The 21,171-nt window shown below is 38.1% G+C and overlaps 1 protein-coding gene across 1 annotated transcript; it reads left to right on the plus strand.

Annotated features, from left to right (window-relative positions):
• The first annotated feature begins 4,435 nt into the window (after nt 1-4,435).
• LOC131675968 (uncharacterized) lies at nt 4,436-5,458 on the plus strand. The gene has a single exon (XM_058955087.1). The coding sequence runs from the start codon at nt 4,436-4,438 to the stop codon at nt 5,456-5,458; it is 1,023 nt and encodes a 340-aa protein (XP_058811070.1).
• The last annotated feature ends 15,713 nt before the right edge of the window (nt 5,459-21,171 follow it).

Below are 21,171 nucleotides of genomic sequence, written 5' to 3' on the forward strand. Positions count from 1 at the left end.
ATATATATATATATATATATATATATATATATATATATATATATATATATATATATATATATATATATATATATATATATATATATATATATATATATATATATATATATATATATATATATATATATATATATATATATATATATATATATATATATATATATATATATATATATATATATATATATATATATATATATATATATATATATATATATATATATATATATATATATATATATATATATATATATATATATATATAGATTACAACCTTCTTTGATATTCCCTGGGCTTGGGTGATGAGCCTAATGGGCGCGTACTCTTACTTGGTCGATAAGAGTGGGAGATCCGAGCGAGTGCTGGTTCATTGATCTCTGAATCTCATGACTAATAATCATTCGATCGAGTGTTTTGGCGGACGGCTGATATGGATGTTTCTACTTTCAAATGGAGGAACATGCTGGTTCGGTTGTTCGGGGACTCATTTGATCTTGAGCATAGTGATCGAGTCATTCGATTCGGATCGATGGACTGTCATCTATAAGAGATGATCAGACTGAAGGTGGGCGTTTTTATCTCTTAAATCGCTCTGGCTCGTGAAGATGGCGAGTAACACTCGTTTATAACGAATCGGATTCGCTGTTTTCAGAAACAGAGATGACAATCTCTTATGGATGGAACCTTCTCTTAAACATACTGTTCAGCCACTAGTTAATGCTCAACTAGATCAATTTAATAAACTGAAACACGTAGTTTTTGAAGAAATCCAATCCACGTGAACCACATCACCAAACACCTAAAAGTAGTTTAGATGCATGTAATATCTATTTCTGTGTTATCTATTATCTTATCTATTCTATTATCTATTAATATCTATTTCTTTATCCCTCTCGCAGGAGGATTGACGGTATTGTAAACATCATCAAGCCACAATAGACTCAATAGAATTATCTAAATATAAGGACCCTTCGCTCTTTTTGGTTTTTATTTGCACCTAAGACAAGACGTGACAATAAGGGGGGCCGTTTTTGTTCCAATTTTATGTCAGAATGTTCCAGCTCCTGATTGGTAGATTCTGACGTTTTGCACCGTACGTAATGTTACTGCAGGGATATCGAAATTATGTTTTGCAGTGTTGCTATATTTATAGGAAAAGATTGTCATTACTTTTGACAAATAAAATTATTATCGTTAAAAAAGTAAAAACGACTAAATTAAACTGAAATTGCGCGGCAAAGTGAAACAAGTATTTATCATGCATTTACCGTATACGTGGTTGATCAACTTTAACAAAAATAAGACAGAAATCACACTGTAATCTAAAATTATTCAGAAAATGGCTTCGTCAAACCTTACTAAACAACCATGACATGGAAAAAACGTATCCTTCATCAATATAGTGAATTAAAGACGCAAAATTTTGTCGGCATAAAATAAATTAACAAGACTATATTTTCATTAATAAAAACAGCAACACTGTTCGGAAGATTTCGGCAGGGTGAAAATGTGCGAAAAGAAGAATGCCGAAGGAAAAATAAGAAGCCGATTGTCACGTCTTGTCTTAGATTTGCACCAAGTGCTACTACTAGAGGTTAATTAGTTCTTATGTTAATAATCCACCAATTATTATGACGCAAGATTTTATTTATATAAGAAGCCCGCTTCAAGATATTGATTACAATACGCCTCGATAGTGGTGTATCGAGGAGGCCGGGAGGGCTGATAGGAGCCTTTTTTGTTTTTCCGGGAAATGATACATTCCGGGAAATAGTTTTCCGGGGAATGATACATTCCGGGAAACGGTTTTCCCGGAAATGGTACATTCCGGGAAACGATATTCCGGGATATGGTACATTCCGGGAAATAGTTTTCCGGGAAGTGGTATTCCGGGGAATAGTATTCTGGGAAATGACGTACAACCATAATCCGTATAAATCTAAAGTGGTTGTACGTCATTTCCCGGACTACTATTCTCCGGAATACCACTTCCCGGAAAACTATTTCCCGGAATGTACCATATCCCGGAATGTGCGATTTCCCGGAAAACCATTTCCAGGAATGTATCATTTCCCGGATGTTGAAATGTTGAACAAACTATTCTGTGGAGCTTTCGGTAAGAGAAGTAAAAAACGTCAACTACTCGCGTTACAGGTTGTACAAGGAATGACACATCGAGTGCCGTCAATATATTTTTATGATTTCTCTTTACATGTTAAGGTTGGTATTATGGCGCGGTTGACATAATCGATATGAATCGATTTAATCGATTCAATTAATAAACCGATCGAACCGGTTTACAGTGAATATCTAATATAGAAACTCATATACTTCAATTCTTCCCTTTTTAGAAAGTTTCGATTTCAAATATTTTTACAAGTTAGAACTATTTACATTTAATCTAGTTATAATTTATAAAATTTTAATTGCCTAGTTTCATTTCAGTAATTTGAAATAAACATATAAGTTTAATCAACGTACATTTCAGAACTGATCAATCAATCAACATATTAAATTCCTATGCTATATTTCACCCTATGGAGGAAAATTTCGCATAGGCCTGCTAAGCCAAGACAAGTTTCGGCTTCACTTGTGTCTCATCGGCATAAACAGAACTTCTGCTCGAACGGGACATCACGTTTGATCAGTCGTTTGATTGAAACACATAGTGTGTTTTAGTTTTAAGGGATTTGCGTCAAGCCGGCGCTAATCTATTCCGACAATGTGTTAGTGTCGGTTTCTGATGAGGCGAAGCCGAAACGCAACATAGTATGATATTAAATTCATTTATCCATTTTTAAATAATGGGTCTTCAACCCACTTCCTAAGACGCTTCGAACGCCTTGGACCGCCTCCCGGCAAGTTCGCCGTTGAAGCTTTTCTTTTTACATTTCTTCTGACTTTTGGCAGATTGTGCTCCGGGAATCCCCGAAACACCTCCTCTTCCGAGCCGCTTCCAGCTCCCAATAGATCGTCGTTATCACGCCTTTCTTCGCGTAAGCCCGGCATCATGAAGACATTTGGTCTGTCCTCCGGACTTCTTTGTATCGGACGTTGTATCTCCTAATCTGATCTCGGTGGGCCTTTATGTCCGCGTTTACTAGTAGCACCTGGAAGGTATTTAACGAAATTTGTTTTAAAAAGGTTGTCTTTACCCATCTGTTCGGTATATTATTATAGTGATTTTTGTATCTGTTTGTATTTTTGTATTTATGTATACAGTATCCCCTTCCATCAGATCATTCAAGTTGTCATTTGACTTCTTGTGATTTTTTGGAATATCTACCTTGTTTTCGTCACTTGGGATCTTTGGTACGGATAAATAATTCTTTAACATATTTTTAGGATTCAAAAGATCAAGCATTGTTTTTGGCTTGTAAAGAAACACTTTTTCGGCGGGGAATTGCCCGTTACTTGTCACAATATTATTTCTATAATTCATTAAAAATAGATTAATCTGATCCTCCGGATCAACGTCAACTAAATCCGGTTCTAATTAAAACTTTTTCAAAACGTCTTTTGTCGTCCTCGCCAGCCTTTCGGCTTGTCCGTTGCTTGAAGGGTTGTACACGCAGAAAAATAATTTTTAATGTCAAATAATATGAGGGTTGAAATAATAAATTTACCAAGTTGTTCAGTGTTCAATAAAAAATACATGTTTATATAAATAAAACAATTGTTGAAATAACTCTGAAGAATTTATTGGATCAAACATGGAAAATAGTTGGACCAAAAATTTTTTTTGTTGATTTTATCATAACAACAATCGAAACAACAAATAACTGTTGAATCAATGAGCTCGTTTTGTTCAATAAAACTAATAAAATATTTGGATCAATGCATGTCAAATGTTCAATCCAAAAAACAATTTTGTTAAATCAAATAATATCTTTTATTGTTTTAAACATAACAAATATTTGAATCAATGCATACCGAATATTGAAGCAAAACCAATTTTATTGTATATAAAATATGCCTATTCTTTAATAGGAACCAAAGGCCAACTGTCATGGTGACAAATTTAGAACAAACCTAGACAAGACGTGACAATCGGCTTCTTATTTTTCCTTCGACATTCTTTTCGCACATTTTCACCCTACCGAAATCTTCCGAACAGTGTTGCTATTTTTATTAATAAAAATGGAGTCTTGTTAATTTATTTTATGCCGGAAATATTTTGTATCTTTATTCAACTATACTGATGAAGGTTTTTCCATGTAATGGGTGTTTAGTAAGGTTTGATGAAACAATTTTCTGAAAAATTTTAGATTATGATGTGGTATCTGACGCCTTGGAAAGTCTTCGACGACATCTGGAGCGAAACCGCGTGTTACCTTATCAGGTCGAAGCTTACCTTTCAGTGGCAGAGTGTTGCATGAAGCAGAACTTCTTCACGTTTAGAGGGAAGTTCTACAAGCAAACGTTTGGTCTTAGCATGGGCAACAAGCTTTCGCCTCTACTAGCAGACGTTTTCCTGAGCGATTTCGAGTTAGCTTTAGGCAAAGAAAAGCTCTTCCCTCGAGTTTGGAGACGCTACGTGGACGACATTTTCGCAACCGTGAAAGAACGCTATCTAACGCAGACCCTTGACCTATTGAACTCCCGTCACAGTACAATAAAGTTTACGGTAGAGAAGGAAATAGAAGGGAAATTGCCATTCCTAGACCTGATGATAACCAGGAAAGCGGACAACAAACTAAAATTCGGGATCTACCGAAAAGCGACATCCACAGACAGATACATAACTTCCGACTCTAACCATTTCGGCGCTCAAAAACAAGCAGCCTTCCATTCCATGGCCCACCGTCTATTCAATGTACCGATGGAAAATGAAGAATTCCAGGCCGAGCGGGAAAAAATATACAAAGCTGCTGTATTGAACGGGTATGAAAAAAGATTTGTGGACAAAATTCTAAGAAAACACAAAAGGAAAAAGCACAGACAAAACGCGACAACGTTAGAGCCGGATAAAAAACAGGAACGTAGAATCTGCTTGCCGTTTTACCCCAAAATTACTAACCCTGTCCAAACCGTCCTAAAACAGCATGGTTACCAAGTCGCATACAAAAGTGGTAACACCTTGAAAGACCTCTTGTGTAATCTAAAAGACAAGGTTCCAACCGATCAAAAATCGGGGATCTACCAAATCCCCTGTAAAGATTGCCCCGCAGTATATATTGGACAAACTCGCCGAAAGTTCAAAGTCCGCATTCGAGAACATAAGCTTGCTGTCGACCACGAAAGAGGCAACGACTCCAGTGTGGCAGTACACACTATAGCCCACAATCACACCATAGACTGGGACAGTGCGAAACTCGTGAAAACTGTACGGAAAGCTGCACACCTGAACGCATGGGAATCAATGTACATAGCCAATGCTGAACACGTGCTTATGAACGAGGACGACGCGCCAATATCATCACCCCTTTTCCACTTGACAAACCTGAAAATTCAGTGAATTTTTGTGTTTTTTTAACTCTCTTCTCGACGAGTACTGCACGCAGTATGATTGTATGTGTAATCCAGTAATCAGTCGGACATCGTCCTGTAGATGGGCAACATCGAGCCCGAAACCGGTCGACAAAAAGGTAATTTTTAATCCTTTTTTAAAGTTAGTAAGGACAATAAGTGTTGTGTCCTGTCTCGCGTCGCGTTTTTGTGAGTGTGAATCGAGTCCTTACGTTGGCACAACCCCCCAAAAACAAGTATGATGTGGTTTCTGTCTTATTTTTGTTAAAGTTTATCAACCACATATACGGTAAATGCATGATAAACACTTTGCCACACAATTTCTGTTCAATTTAATCATTTTTACTTTTTTAACGATAATAACTTTATTTGTCAAAAGCAATGACAATCTTTTCCTATAAATATAGCAACATTGCCAACCATCATTTCACTATCCCTGCAGTAACATTCGGTACGGTGCAAAAAGTCAGAAACAACCAATCAGGAGTTGGACCATTCTGACGTAAAATTGGAACAAAAACGCCCCCCCCCCTATTGTCACGTCTTGTCTTAGGAACAAACCATTGCTCGCTGATAACAGATCACATCAGTACAAATGAACCTCACAAAGTAAATACTGGCCGTTGACTTATTGGCCTTTCTCTAAAAACAGGCTACAAACGCATTAATTTTACGCGGTCAAATCATTCTGGAACCGCTTCGGAATCCTGAATGGATTCAGTATGGCCCAGTCAAACTCATTCCGGGATCGGTTTGGAATTCTGAATGGATTCATTATGAGTTCCAGCTCAAAGGCAACAACCGATTCCGACTCAGTCGTTTGTTGCATTTGAGCGGGAATCCATAAGGGATTCCAAACCTGTTCCGGAGTAGGCTTGCTTGGAATGAAATGAAATTTTATTACATGCAGCGCATACGATTCCAATCACCGTTTCTTTAGGTGGTACCTTTAGCCGTGGGCGTGGTTTATTCCAGATATGCGCTATAATGTAGTGCTTCATAGTCTCGGCTTTTCCAAAAAGATTGCAGAAGGCGCACGAATACGCTGTGTCTTTCTGTTGGACTAGAGATGGTGAAGTACAGGAAACTGCCCTCTCAAACGGGTATTGTTTATCTCTAGTGCGGTGACGTGTTTTCAGTTCTGCGATTGTTGTTTTTAAGCCACACAGGGTGTTTTGTTTGAGTCCTGGAATAGAGGAAGGCACCAAAAAACGCACCGTGTGCATTCGACTTAATTTCTCGACAAACATAGGATTACGGCGTAAAAGTCAACTGTCAAAATTCTCATTGAAAGGAAATTCCGGCCAAACCGTTACTGACCGAATACAGTACATAGCAATTAACGGTAAAGAAAACTTTTCTCTTTAATCTACTGCCAACATCTGTGATTTGCGAGTTACGGTTTGTCCGGAATTTCCATTCAAAGTGAATTTTAACCGCTGGCTTTTAAGCCGTAATCATATGTTTGTCGAGATTTATTCACTAACCTTTGTGAGACATCATGATTGTATTCAAGCTGCACTTGCGCCCTTCGAGTCCGGAAAATTTGAGCACTATACGAATTTATCGAAATCTGAATTCCCTGATTTAAAAATAGCGAATTTTTCCAGCATTGACGCACGTGGAAAAAGTTTTCTTCTTCGTAGCAACTTATTTATTTTTATTTCAATTCAACAAGGACTGTTGATGTAATGCATTCAGTCCTTTTGAATCAATTTGCTGCATGCTTTTGTTAGAATCACTGATTTCTTTGGAACAAATAATAATTTTGTCGATCTTCGAAAAGCACAGATAACAAAACTTGTAAGATTGATTCAAAAGATATTTTGGTTGGTCTAACCAAAAAATTAAGTTTAGTTGAATAAATTCCTTGGTTCACAATAAAGAATTTTTATCGATTAAAAATGAAGAAATAATTTATAGAATCAAACATGCACAATTCTTTTGCGTGTGTACATTTTTGTATTATTTCGGAAGTATAATTTTAAACAAATCACAGATTGTTGTAAATTTCAGATTGTCAATGTACGCGCAAGCAACAAGTAACGAATATAAACAGCGGAATTAGGTAATCGTTGTCATTGTCAAGAATATTTCAAATTTGTTCTTCATTGCTGGTTATTGCCCTGAAAAGGGCTTTTAATTTACAAAAATAACATGCGAAATGGAACAATCAGTCAGCCGCAACAACGGTTTGCCGTCTCTTCCAGCCGCGCACTACTTACATCGGATAAATAATTAAAATTGGAAAGAAACAAACAACCTTCCCCTTCAACAGATAATTTGAAATACTGATAGTTTGAAACGTGACATCGGCTTTTATCACTTTCGCATTGTTGATGTAAGGACTGCCTTCATGCAGAATAACGAACAAAAATTTGCGGATTCTTTTTGGTACGGCTTTGGATTATGTTTCCGAAAGATTATTTTTAATAAATCACAGGTTTTCACCAATTTCAGCCTGGAAATGTACTTTAAGTAGATGCACATTTTTGCATTGTTTCGGAAGGATAAATTTAAACAAATAACAGATTGTTGCAAATTTCAGATTGCTTGCGCGTATGCAAGCAACAAATAACGAATATAAACTGCGCAATTGGATTATCGCTGTCAATTATTGGAAATACAGTAATGTTTCGATTATATCACTAAGCGTTTATATCAATACTCGTTTATATCACCCTCGAATATATCACGGTTTTATCTCGATTATATCACGCTTTTTGAAAAACAGATAAGGCACACTACGTTTTGATCCAATTAAGCCACATGTTGTGTCCTGACACTTTTAGGGTTTTTTACAATTGATTTGCTTATTTGCATACAGGGTAATGAGCCTATTATTAGGTTTCGGACTATTTCGTTAAGGGTTTATATATGATGAGGTCGGTCAAAAAGACGAACTTTTTTATTCTTTTATCTTAAAGTATAGATTCTTAAGAAAGTATCTGAAATTTTTATAGAGGTATAAGTAGTAGAAGCAAAGTTATGGCGCTGTTCATCTTGTTCCTTTAAGTGAAGACAGGGCGTGGCGCGAAACTTTAAGCGTGAATAATCTCGAAATCATGTTTTACCAAGACGTTGTTGCAATGACTAGGATTGCCGAAATATTCTTCGACCGATTTCAATTTTAGTTTTAAATTCTTCGTAACTTATTTGCCGTGTCCTCAAGGGACTATCTGGAGGGACCGTTTGGTGTAGCAGGTAAACAAATCGACTTCTTTTTTAAATTGTTAGTTATCCGCCAGAAAATCTAACAAAATTATGAGAAAAACAAAATACGCAAGATATGGTAGGTATGCCTAGATATGCATTTTCTCTTGAATCGATGTGAATACTTTTCTTTTGAAAAGACAACATCAACAATTGGTGATGGGACTATTTCTATGGATGTTGAAACAACGAGAACTGAATTGTAATCTCTTCGAATACACTGATTTTAATAGTCAAGGTTCAACTATTTTAAGAAACGGTATGTGCTACGTAAGGCGAAGCTGTGTGGGGAAAAATTATCCACTGACGCCATACCGTTTTAGCCAATGCGTTGAACAAAGATGGCAGATGCTGCCAACGGCTTCAAATGGGTAGTGTGATTATAGAAGCATGGCAAAAATAGGCCCATTACTCTACTATGATTTATTCTTTTGACTAACTTGATCTTTTCATTACTTTTTGATTACAGAAATACATGGATTAATGCTTGAATGCATTTTTTTGGTTTGTTTTGAATATATCACGCTTCAAATATATCACGCTAAAATACAGACCGACCGTGATATAATCGAAACATTACTGTATTCCAATTTGTTCTTTATTGTTTGTTATTGTTATAGCCCTTAAAAGGGTTTTTAATTTAACAATAGTAACATGCAGAACGGAACAATTAGTCAGCTTCAACTGAGGTTTACCAACTCTTCCAGCCGCGCGCTATTTACATCGGATCCCCCCAGCGGCAGCAGTGATCAAATGCAGCACTCATCGCAGCGCATTGTCAACATGCATGATTGCTACTGCTGTTCTTTACGGCCCGACGTTCGACGGGAGAATAAAGTCACTCGAGAAATGATATTCTTTAAATAGTCGAGGATGTCGTCATTCATAGAAGCGTAATGTGCTGGGTGCTCAAATCTGTCGTACGAGAGGCTATAGGCACGATGTTATTTGTCTGGCAAAAGAGCAACAACTGATTCAAACAGGCACACGGCACATTTATTTATAACTTTTCGTGTTCGTTTGAATCACTACGCTGCTCCCTATTGACGGCGCTGCCGGGGATAGATTGACTAATTTATGGGAGTTTTCACGTTTTCGAGATCTGTAAATTTTTGCTTGTTTTTCAATAGTGTACTATTGAAATACAAAAACACTATAGCAATAAAACATAATTTCAGTTAATTCCGAAATGTTTGGTGATAACTAGACGGAAATCCGTTCATAAATAACAAAGTTATTAGCGTTCAAAATAGTGACGCAAAAACGTGACATCGTTTGATTTTAGATTTTAGTATGACACACAGCCCCAGATAGTGCAGTAAGACATTTTCAATGTCAAAAACATGAAATAAAAGAAAATATTAAAAGAGCATACCTATCTTAGAATCGCACTCTTGAAAATGCTTCTTGTATATTTTCATGTTCAATGTATTGTCGTCGTCGTTCATCAGGAATACGTCCTTCCAAAGATGTAGAAGATTTGACTTCTTTGAGGATGGGAATCGAATTAGATTTTTGCGCGTTTGTGCCCGACATACCAAGACGCAGCAGCTACTTTTATGTCGTTTTCGCTTGAAGCAGAAACTAACTCAGTTTCGGACCTAACTGCTGTCAAACCGTTTGTTTGAAGCCAGTTTTCAACCTAGGTTATGCGCCACTGAACTGAAAACCGGGTTAGGTTCCAACCTGAAATATATTTCGGGTTCGCTCACACCACCGCTGTTTGGCGAGAACCCAACTCAGTTTCATTAAAAACGTTCGTTTGAAGCAACTAACCTGGGTTAGTTTCTAGCACAGAGAACAGACATCCATGATCGAACAAAAATATTTAAAAAACGTGTGTAAACATTTGAATTAATATACAAAAAACACTAGCGCCGCCACACCAACCTATCCCAACTATCTGTCAAATCGATTCCGGAACCGGTTCGAAATCCTGGATGGATTCAGCATGGAATCTAGCTCAAAGAAAACAACCGATTCCGACTCTATCGGTTGACGCATTTGAGCTGGAAGTCCGAATCGGTTCCGGATTAGTTTGACTGGGGTAGAGGAATAACCGCTGTCAATTCTGTCGCAATCAGCCACAAAAAAACATGACGACAGTAGCGCACCTGGTTTGGATATCCAAACTACCTTCGAAACCGTTAGAGATTTTACACAAGTTGAATGCTGAAGATGGACGTCTGTTCTCTGTGTTTCTAGGTTCTCAATCGAAAACGACATTAGTCTTTATTCGTGTTCGCGATTCCGGTATGTTAATGGATGGAACAGCAAATGATTTCAATTTTTTATTCGAATCTGAAGTGAATAGTTATCCTCAGTTTAAAATATTGATCTGATTGCTATATGAAAACTTACAGTATATGAAATCGCTTTTCTTGAAATGAGCCCGACATATCCTTTCCTCTCGCGATCCGGATAGTTTCATAAATTTACACCATCTCGAAAAGGTTTTGCTTGATTTAGGAGGAACGGTAAATGTTGCGGCGGCCGCTGTGCTCCTCAAACATTCCGGAACTACACATATAAGCTTGTAGCTCTACGAATGTTAGCAAAAATCACTATATTTTTCACGATTTTACCACGATATGTACTCACCATCTTATAAAACAAAAGTTTTCCTCCGTTTTCGTAAACAATTATCACCAAATCAATCGGTGATATGTTGTTTAAAAGTTATTTTCTTACCAATGTTTACAGAAAATATATGCACTATGGCAGAAAAGAAGGAAATTAGCAACACCTTGCTTCCAGCGCGGTTTACATTATGCTGGTAGCACGCTGGTTGCCAGCATTCTGGCATCAGCAGATGGCAACCAGCACTAATGTAAACGGGCCATAAACCAGTTAAATATAAACCTATTGGAAAATAGGTTGGTGAAGTAATTATTTTCGATAATCATTGTTTTGAACTTTTTCAGATATCAATTCTATTCCTTTTTTGGAATATTAGTGACGAAACCCGAAAGAAATAAACCATTTAAATTAAGTTTGATGGGTGAGTATAACAATTAATCTTTAGGGAATTACAAGTTGGTTAAATACAAATTTATTCATTCAACTCTTGTGATAAGCCATTTCTTCCTCAACAATCAACACGTAATTATGAAGGTGGCTTGGAATGTTATGTTCCCTAGTTGGTCGAATTTGTATTTCAGCGGCTAAATTATTCGTTTTATAATCATCCCGCCACTGACAAACCTTGTTTGTCTGGGATACGTGACGTCTTAAGGTGCGAACTTCGTTGTCGGTCAACAGAAGATTACCGTTTTTGTCGTGACTAACGACTTACCTTTCAATATAGGGGCCCCTTTTCAAAATTTCGGAAGAAAAATGATGTAAGATTTTGAACGCTTATATCTTTTGTTGTACTGAATGGATTTAATCAATTTCTTCGGCATTATGTCGAAAATATTTGTACCAATGTTGTATTAAATTTTGGAATATGTAGGACATTCATTATCAACGGAAAAATAGTGTTTTGAAAAATCTTTCGAAAACGACTCGGAAAAGTGAAAATTTTCAGCCCATCCCACACAGAGCCGTCAAAATGGTGCAGCAAATGAACAATAAAATTATGAAAAGTTTATATATAGGTCCACTACATGTTTGTTCCTATGATTATTCGTATTGGGTTGCTTGACGAGAGCAGTTGGTGGGGGAATGCCGGCATATTAGTTTTGGTTAAGCCATTAGAAACCGGACGGAAAGGAAAGGCTCATGCACGCCACGAGAATGAGCGAGAAAGCGATAGTAGTGCATATTAGCGAAAGCGTTACGTACACTTTGAACCTTAATAACTTTTCTTCTACTAAACGGATTGCCAATCTTGTTTCATAAATCGGAAGGAAAACGTTCAACGCTTGCTACCGATACGTTGTTTGCTATATAAAATTTGTTCAAATAGTTCAAAAACTACTTTAAATGAGAATCAACATTAATGATAAAACCTATAAATAGGGGTTTCGCAGCTTTCCTCAAAGCCAGACGTGTGTAAGACGCAGTGCATAACATACGTGCGTGGTCGTGAGAAGCTGCATCGGACGACCAATCAAATCGGCTACCACCGGAGAGAAGAAAAACGTTGGTGGCGGTGAGAAGGCCAAAAAGCCAAAGGCTAAGAAACGCAGTCACTGAAAAGGCGGTAGTAACTTCCACTAAAATTGCCACCAAAATATCGAAGGCTGCAAAGCGTACTCATTCGGCGAGAGCTGCGAAAGGGGAAAGATGTATGTACGCAGTAAAACAATCGTCGGCAAGGTTTGAATTGTTTCAAAAGATTCTCGTCTTGTATCAACATAGTTATCTACAAACTGTCCTTATTAGGACGAATGGAAAAAGAATTTAATTAGAAAGTTTCTTTTATTAACTAGTACTAAATTTGCGCTTGTTAATTCTGTACTTTTACCAGTGAATCATAAGAAAATGTTTTTCTAATCTACAAACCCGAAGGTTTTTGCAAATCCTTCCAAGAAAATCGGTGAATGTGGCAGCTCTGCCACTAAGCGAAAGCTACACCAAAACGAATGATGAAAAGATGGGTTGGTAATGTATATGACATAACAGGGGTGTCGGGACCACACTTCGAAGTTATTTCAAATCTTGCAAAGCATAAATTGACATAATTTCAATGATTGTTCCTTTATGAATGAAATGACAAATTTTCAGATCAACGCGGCAATAACTTTGCAATTTATAGAACAATTTTATATTTTTAATTATCATATATTAACTGTCATCTCTTCCAAACAACTTAACCCTCTGCTGCCAACCCCGTGGTTTTGCAGGGTTAAGGAGAATCATTGTAAAATGTCCAATACATGATTTTATGTTGTTACCTCCACTAAAACCACTTCAGAACACTCCCACCTGTCATACATGTACATTGTCTGCTTGTTGAAATCATTATATGAAATTATTGACCTGTATTCAACGCGGAGAACTCGGTAATAAAATGGTTTTGTTGAATATACTAACGAACGGGATCCCCAGGAAAATTTCGCTGAGCCCGGTAAATCGAGTTTAATGCGTAAAATTTAGCCATTTGAAAGAGATACAAGCAGAATTTTAAGAATATGATCATCGCGGTTATGTCCCGGATATTACCCGCCCCTAGTTTTTCGTTTAGCGTGTTCATTTCTGTACGAAAAAGGATCCGATGGTTGTTTCGAGAGATTTTAACATTGATATTTCAAAGCAAGAAAATTGTTCATTTCATGAATGAATGTCTCAACGAGCTTAGAATCCAGCGCATCCCCTATCAACGCAGACGCCAACAACAAAGGTTCTTTTCAGAACCACCATAATTAATATAAAGAATAACTTGAAACATTCCCACATATTTCATTGAGTATCATTCGATTTGAATTACAAGTCAAACGAGTAGTCACGACACTCCGGTTATGTCCTAGACATTACCCACCCATCTTTTTTCTTCTAAAATTGTGTATCGCTTAGTGTCGAATTTGGAATCTCCTTTAGTGCGAGAAGAACATTCAATTATAACCGTGTCCCCCGGTTTAACGCGGCTGTCCTGTGCACTTCGTCGTGCATCCTCTAGATATTTGCTTTGCAGTTTTGCCTTTTTGTCCCGCGCATTCAGTAATTTGTCGTCGTGATTGGTCTTGGCGGGACAAAGAAGAGGAAGACCACGCTTGATCTTACGGCCAAGCATGATTTCCTCAGGTGGCACTTTTGTTGCAGTATGGGCAGATGCATTGTGGGCAGAAACCGCAGCTTGTAATTCTACTTTGAAACTGGGTCCGTTAGCGGATGCAGCAGCCATTACCTTATTTACTACCTTACTTTCATTTAGTTCTCTACTAAACCGTTTTGTTGAGGGCATAATAAGGTTGAAAGCACAGTGATAATTCCACGTTCTGCGCAGTAGTTTTTGTAGGCTTCGCCATTGAACGGTGGACCATTATCAGTCTTAATGCTTTTTGGAAACCCTTTTCTCTGGAAGATTCCTTCTAGGATACCTTTAGTGAGCTCAAAACTAGTTGATTTTACTGGTTCAACAAATAATTATCTCGACCTGTAGTCCACTATCACTAAAATGTAAATTCCTCCAAACTTTAGATATAGACCGTTGAAATCCAACGCTATTGTTTCCCATACTGTTCTTGGAGCAAAAATCCGTTCCATTGGAGTAGGCTTCTCCGGTTTTCCGGTGGCTGCACACGTTTTGCAAGACTTGACCCATTTTACTGCATCGGAAGGCATTCCTGGCCACCATAGTCGTTCTCGCAATATGGTTTTAAGTTTCGCGGTTAGTGGATGACCTGCATGTGAAATCTGCGGTGTTTTCTGGCGAAGTTTCTCGGGGAAAACTGCGCAACCATTTTTCTCGATAATACCGTTATGAACTGACAGATCATTTGCTACTAATTGGTATCTTCGAATTTGTTTCGACTAATTGCCTGATTCAAGCGCGTTTGCTACCTGTTGAAGTTGTTCGTCGTTTGCTGTGGCCTCTTTTATTTCTTCCTCGGTTAAAAACTCGACTGATTTGGCTCCAACGTCGCTACTTCCAGGGACTGGATTCCTCTTCAAAAGCTCCATCGTTTCCATTATATAACCGTGATGACGGGTCTGCGATATTGTCTCTACCCCGTATGTATTCCACGCTGTACCTGTATGGGCTCAACCTTAAAGCCCATCCTTCAGCTCGTGTTAAAGCTCTTTTTGACTCTTCCCGCTGTCTATCTAGAATGAATGTTATTCCTTTTGCATCGGTGCGTAGGATGAAATCTCTTCCGAGAAGAAAATACGAAAATCATTCAACAGCTTAAACAGCCCCCAAAGCTTCACGTTGGTTTTGTGCATGTTTTCTTTCCGTTGCTGTTAGAGCTTTGGAAGCAAAGCTGATTATGCGAGGGGTCTTATCTGCACTCTCTTGGACTAACACAGCTCCAAGTGCGACAGGAGATGCGTCAGTGTAAAGCACTGTTTTGTCATTCTCTGAAAAGTATCCTAGGGTTGTGGTACAGTTGATGATCGCTTCTTTAGTGTGTTCGAAGGCCTTTTCTTGATCTTGTCTTCATTTCCAGGTATTGGTTGTGGCGACGGCCCTCAGAGGACTCGTAATGTTAGCAAATCGTACGATGTAAGGACTAATAAAGGATGCTAGGCCAAGGAAACTGCGAAGTTCAGATGCAGTAGTCGGTTGCCGAAATTTCTTCACATCCCGTATTTTCTTATCGTCAAAATGGAAACCGTTTTCATGGCCTAGAAAATCGATGCGTGTCTTATCCAACTCGCATTTCTGTGTGCATAGCTTTAAATTGTTTGCTCGCAAGATTTTCAAAACCTTTGCTACTGTATTGTGAAGTTCCTCTAAATTTTTACCATACACAAGAAAGTTGTCGATGTAAATTATTACATTTTCAACGTCCTTCGAAATTCTAACCATTTCTCTTTGAAAAATTTCTGGGGCGCAATTGCCCCCAAACATTAATCTGGTAAAGCGGTACATTCCGCTTTCAGAGAGAAATGTGGTTAGTTCACGGGAATCTATAGCTAGTTCGACATGATAGAAGGCGCTCGTCAAGTCTGATTTTGAGAAGTACTTAGCTCCATGTAGCTTGACCTTCATCTCATCGATCAAGGGGAGCCGGAAGTACTCTCTCTTGATAGCATTGTTTGGTGCACGCATGTTTACGATTAAACGGAAATCGTCTTTCCCTTTGGCAACAGTGGACATGCCACTGATCCACTCTGGCGCTTTTTCGACCCTCTCGATGCATTTCGAACCGGAGGAATTGATCTATCGATGCTGAACTTAACTTTAACGTGAGGCATTTTAGGGAACAATTCAAAACTGTGCAAATGTTCGCAATTGTTCACCGCGGTACCGACTAACAATAACTTCATATCACTTGCCGTTGATCTTCCTATCAGTGACCCTCCCTCACTAATAACCAAGAATTTGGCAGTTGTGCTCGGTTTCTGTATTGCTATTGCTTCTATTTTGGCTCTAAAAATTGACGTAATTTTCATTGGATGTGAAGCATAGGCTCGTAAATCTTGAAATTTCGAAGTTTTAATGGGTTCTAGCCTTGCAACTCCCAATCGGTATTCATTCATTAGTCGCTTCCAATCGTTTCCTCCAATAATATTCACATCAGATCTCGAGTCGATCAAAAATGTAATAGCGCTTGACGAACCCAAACTACAATCGACTAATACATCGCCAAGCGAGAGGGCGTTTATTTTCTGAAAAGTTGAGCGATCAATTGAAAGAAATGAGAACTAATTACTAATTTTCATTTGTTTATTTTAAGCTTTCATACCTTTGCTTTCACTTCATCATTAAACCATCCTGACTGATCGACATTCTTCTGGATTTGATCCGCCCGCTTCTTCCGGCAAGTCACTGAGAAATGTCCTTGCATACCACATGTATTGCAGTTTCGCTTGATGGCGGGACAGGTTGCGTTCATGTGTGCTGGATGGTTGCACCTTGAGAAGCGGCCCTTGCGTCCTTCATTTCGATACTCGCCATCACGATATCGTTTTGTTCGAGGGCCGTTGCCTTCTTCGCCTCTTTGTCGTTTTCGATTACTGCCGATGATAGATGGACCTCGATTACAACTATCGACTGATGCGACGTTCGTGCAATCTTGCAGTACAGTTTTCCTTTGTATGCTTCATCTCGTGTTGCTGACTGGACGATAAAATTGATGATCGGAAATATTATAACCGCGCAATCCCATTAGGCGTACGTGAAAATAAACCGCAGTTTCTCCTTTTTCTTGTTGCATCCCTGAGAAAGCCTCGTGTTCCGCAGCTGTATCGGTCATGGACCTTAAAAAATGCTCAATATTCTTGACAAGGAATTGGTGAATTCCTTCTACAATCTGCGGGGACACAGGGTTGCTGTTCCAGCTATGAATTTCATCGCTATCGCTGCATTCCCTACTTGCCATTGCCGCTAAATTTCTTTCCAGTCGTTCCAATCTCTCGTTTGCACTGGGTGACACGGCTTCGACTGGTGTGTCATCTAAAGAGCCAGCATCACTTTCATATTCATTCACACTATCACTATGGGTAATAAGAATCTCATTAGATAAAGAAGAAACAAAAAAAGTATGACATTAACGATTCTGACGACGATCGATGATTATCGCTATCTACGTCGCTGTCATGCATCTCAAACTCGCTTTCGTGGGGTTCTTCGGCCCAGACAAATCTTCTATCCGACATTGTGATCTGCACTATCGTTTGTTCGTTGACTCTAAAATAACAAGAACAAGGATGTTCAAACAGCCTTTCGTTGTTATCCAATGCATATTTTTAGAGAAAACTTCGTAACATAAAAATTTAAGGGTTGTGTACAAGACACGACCACGATGACATTAAAAATGCAGCCATTTTTATGAGCAAGCAATATTATCCGTGGCCAAATTAAAACCCCTTAATGCCATCGACTGTTTCAGAACTACACACAGGCATGCTATTCTTCACTAGAGATAGAGATGTTGAATTTTTAAATTAAAATCGATAACCTATAGTGTGACAAATTCAAGCTTTAAAAAAGTTTTATTCAAATCCACGAAATGAGAACTTAAATTAATGATGCTCACAAACAAAATCTTACATCTATCTTTAAATACCTGCTATCAAATTAAATGTTTGCAAGCACGATAGAAAAATAACTGGTCATAGCTCAAACTGTTCGTAAACGAAGAAAGTTTAACATATGTATTTTTATATATTCGGTGGCTTAATTAACATTAACTCTGAGATGTTCTATATTTGGAGTCCATTGGTGGAATTCTGAAAAGGACTATTTGTGGAATCCACAAACACGCGTACTATGGAATGAAAAGTACTAAACTAACTAAGGGCTTTTGGTTTAACAAAAATAACATGCAGAATGGAACAATTAGTCAGCTGCAAAACAAGGTCTGCCTTCTTACGCTACTTACATCAGATAAATATTTCGAAATAAAAAGAAACAACCTTTCCCTTCAGAATCTAATAGCTTGAAACGTGACATCGGCATTTATCACTTTCGCACTGATGATGGAAGGACTACCTTCATGCAGAATAACGAAAAAATATTTGCGGATTTTTCACATCCTCCGATTTCTATAATATTGCAGACTTTTGGATTTGGTTTGATTTTCGCCAATTTCAGCATGGCAATATACTTTTAAATAACTGTACATTTTTGTATTGTTTCGGAAGTATAATTTTAAACAAATCACAGATTGTTGTAAATTTCAGATTGTCAATGTACGCGCAAGCAACAAGTAACGAATATAAACAGCGGAATTAGGTTATCGTTGTCATTGTCAAGAATATTTCAAATTTGTTCTTCATTGCTGGTTATAGTCCTGAAAAGGGCTTTTAATTTACAAAAATAACATGCGAAATGGAACAATCAGTCAGCCGCAACAACGGTTTGCCGTCTCTTCCAGCCGCGCGCTACTTACATCGGATAAATAATTAAAATTGGAAAGAAACAAAAAACAACCTTCCCCTTCAACAGATAATTTGAAATACTGATAGTTTGAAACGTGACATCGGCTTTTATCACTTTCGCATTGTTGATGTAAGGACTGCCTTCATGCAGAATAACGAACAAAAATTTGCGGATTCTTTTTGGTACGGCTTTGGATTATGTTTCCGAAAGATTATTTTTAATAAATCGCAGGTTTTCACCAATTTCAGCCTGGAAATGTACTTTAAGTAGATGCACATTTTTGTATTGTTTCGGAAGGATAAATTTAAACAAATAACAGATTGTTGCAAATTTCAGATTGCTTGCGCGTATGCAAGCAACAAATAACGAATATAAACTGCGCAATTGGATTATCGCTGTCAATTATTGGAAATATTCCAATTTGTTCTTTATTGTTTGTTATTGTTATAGCCCTTAAAAGAATTTTTTAATTTAACAATAGTAACATGCAGAACGGAACAGAATTAGTCAGCTTCAACTGAGGTTTACCAACTCTTCCAGCCGCGCGCTATTTACATCGGATCCCCCCAGCGGTAGCAGTAATCAAATGCAGCACTCATCGCAGCGCATTGTCAACATGCATGATTGCTACTGCTGTTCTTTACGGCCCGACGTTCGACGGGAGAATGAAGTCACTCGAGAAATGATATTCTTTAAATAGTCCAGGATGTCGTCATTCATAGAAGCGTAGTGTGCTGGGTGCTCAAATCTGTCGTACGAGACGCTATAGGCACGATGTTATTTGTCTGGCAAAAGAGCAACAACTGATTTAAACAGGCACACGGCACATTTATTTATAACTTTTCGTGTTCGTTTGAATCACTAAGCTGCTCCCTATTGACGGCGCTGCCGGGGATAGATTGACTGATGTATGGGAGTTTCACGTTTTCGAGATCTGTTCATTTTTGCTTGTTTTTCAATAGTGTACTATTGAAATACAAAAACACTATAGCAATAAAACATAATTTCAGTTAATTCCGAAATGTTTGGTGTTAACCAGACGGAAATCCGTTCATAAATAACAAAGTTATTAGCGTTCAAAATAGTGACGCAAAAACGTGACATCGTTTGATTTTAGAATGACACCCTGCCCCAGATAGTGCAGTAAGACATTTTCAATGTCAAAAAACAATCTAGTATTCGAGAATGCGTTGTAATGGCAACTATGGTAGACCGCCGTCGTCTCGATCCACGTCATGCATTTTCCAATGGCGGTCGTCTCGAGCCACGCCAGTTATTTTTCGTCCACGTGGCGGCCGTCTCGAACCACGCCAAGGTTTCCTTACTAGCGGTCGTCTCGAACCACGCCAGATTTTTGTTGGCGGTCATCTTGAACCACGCCAAGGTCTCTTTACTAGCGGTCGTCTCGAACTACGCTAGAGTTTTTCGCTGTTGTTCCTAGCAAAGTACTTGCGAATGGACGTCCCGCTCCAACTAGACCACCATGCACACATTGTTCCCATGACAACGGCCATTATATTTCACTTTTCAAGCAGGAAATGAAATGCGCTGCAGTAGTCGTTCCGACTCACGCCTGTCATTTTCTTTGCTGGCGCTTGATTCAATCTAAGACAAGCTCATTGCTGGAGGCCGTCTCGAGTCACGCTAGATTTTTCGATTTTTAAATGCGCTGCGTTAATCGTCCCGATTCGCGCCTGCCATTTTCTTTGCTGGTGGTTGATTTGAGCCAAGACGAGTGCATTGCTGGTGCCGTCTCGAACCACGCCAGATTTTTCTTTGGCTGCTAGTGGCTGTCCTAGCAAATCATACACGAATTGAGTGATACTGCAACTAAACCACCATGTACGCGTTGTTTCCATGACAACATTTTTTTCGCTTCAATTTATCACAATAGACCTTTCTCGTCCGACCTAACACCTGTTTTTCTTATTTTTAATTGGAAGATTACACATTTATAAGAACATTTCCGTAAAAATGAGAATTTTAGGAGCTATCATGATTTTTTAATGATTTTTTAAAATTTGAAATATGCAATTATGTTGAATATTTTTTTT

The sequence above is a fragment of the Topomyia yanbarensis genome, chromosome 1 (assembly GCF_030247195.1).
Source record: "Topomyia yanbarensis strain Yona2022 chromosome 1, ASM3024719v1, whole genome shotgun sequence".
NCBI classification, from domain to species: domain Eukaryota; kingdom Metazoa; phylum Arthropoda; class Insecta; order Diptera; family Culicidae; genus Topomyia; species Topomyia yanbarensis.

Bases quoted from the DNA above. Each gene is read 5' to 3' on its own strand.
- LOC131675968 (XM_058955087.1), top strand. From the start codon at position 4,436: ATGGGCAACAAGCTTTCGCCTCTACTAGCAGACGTTTTCCTGAGCGAT.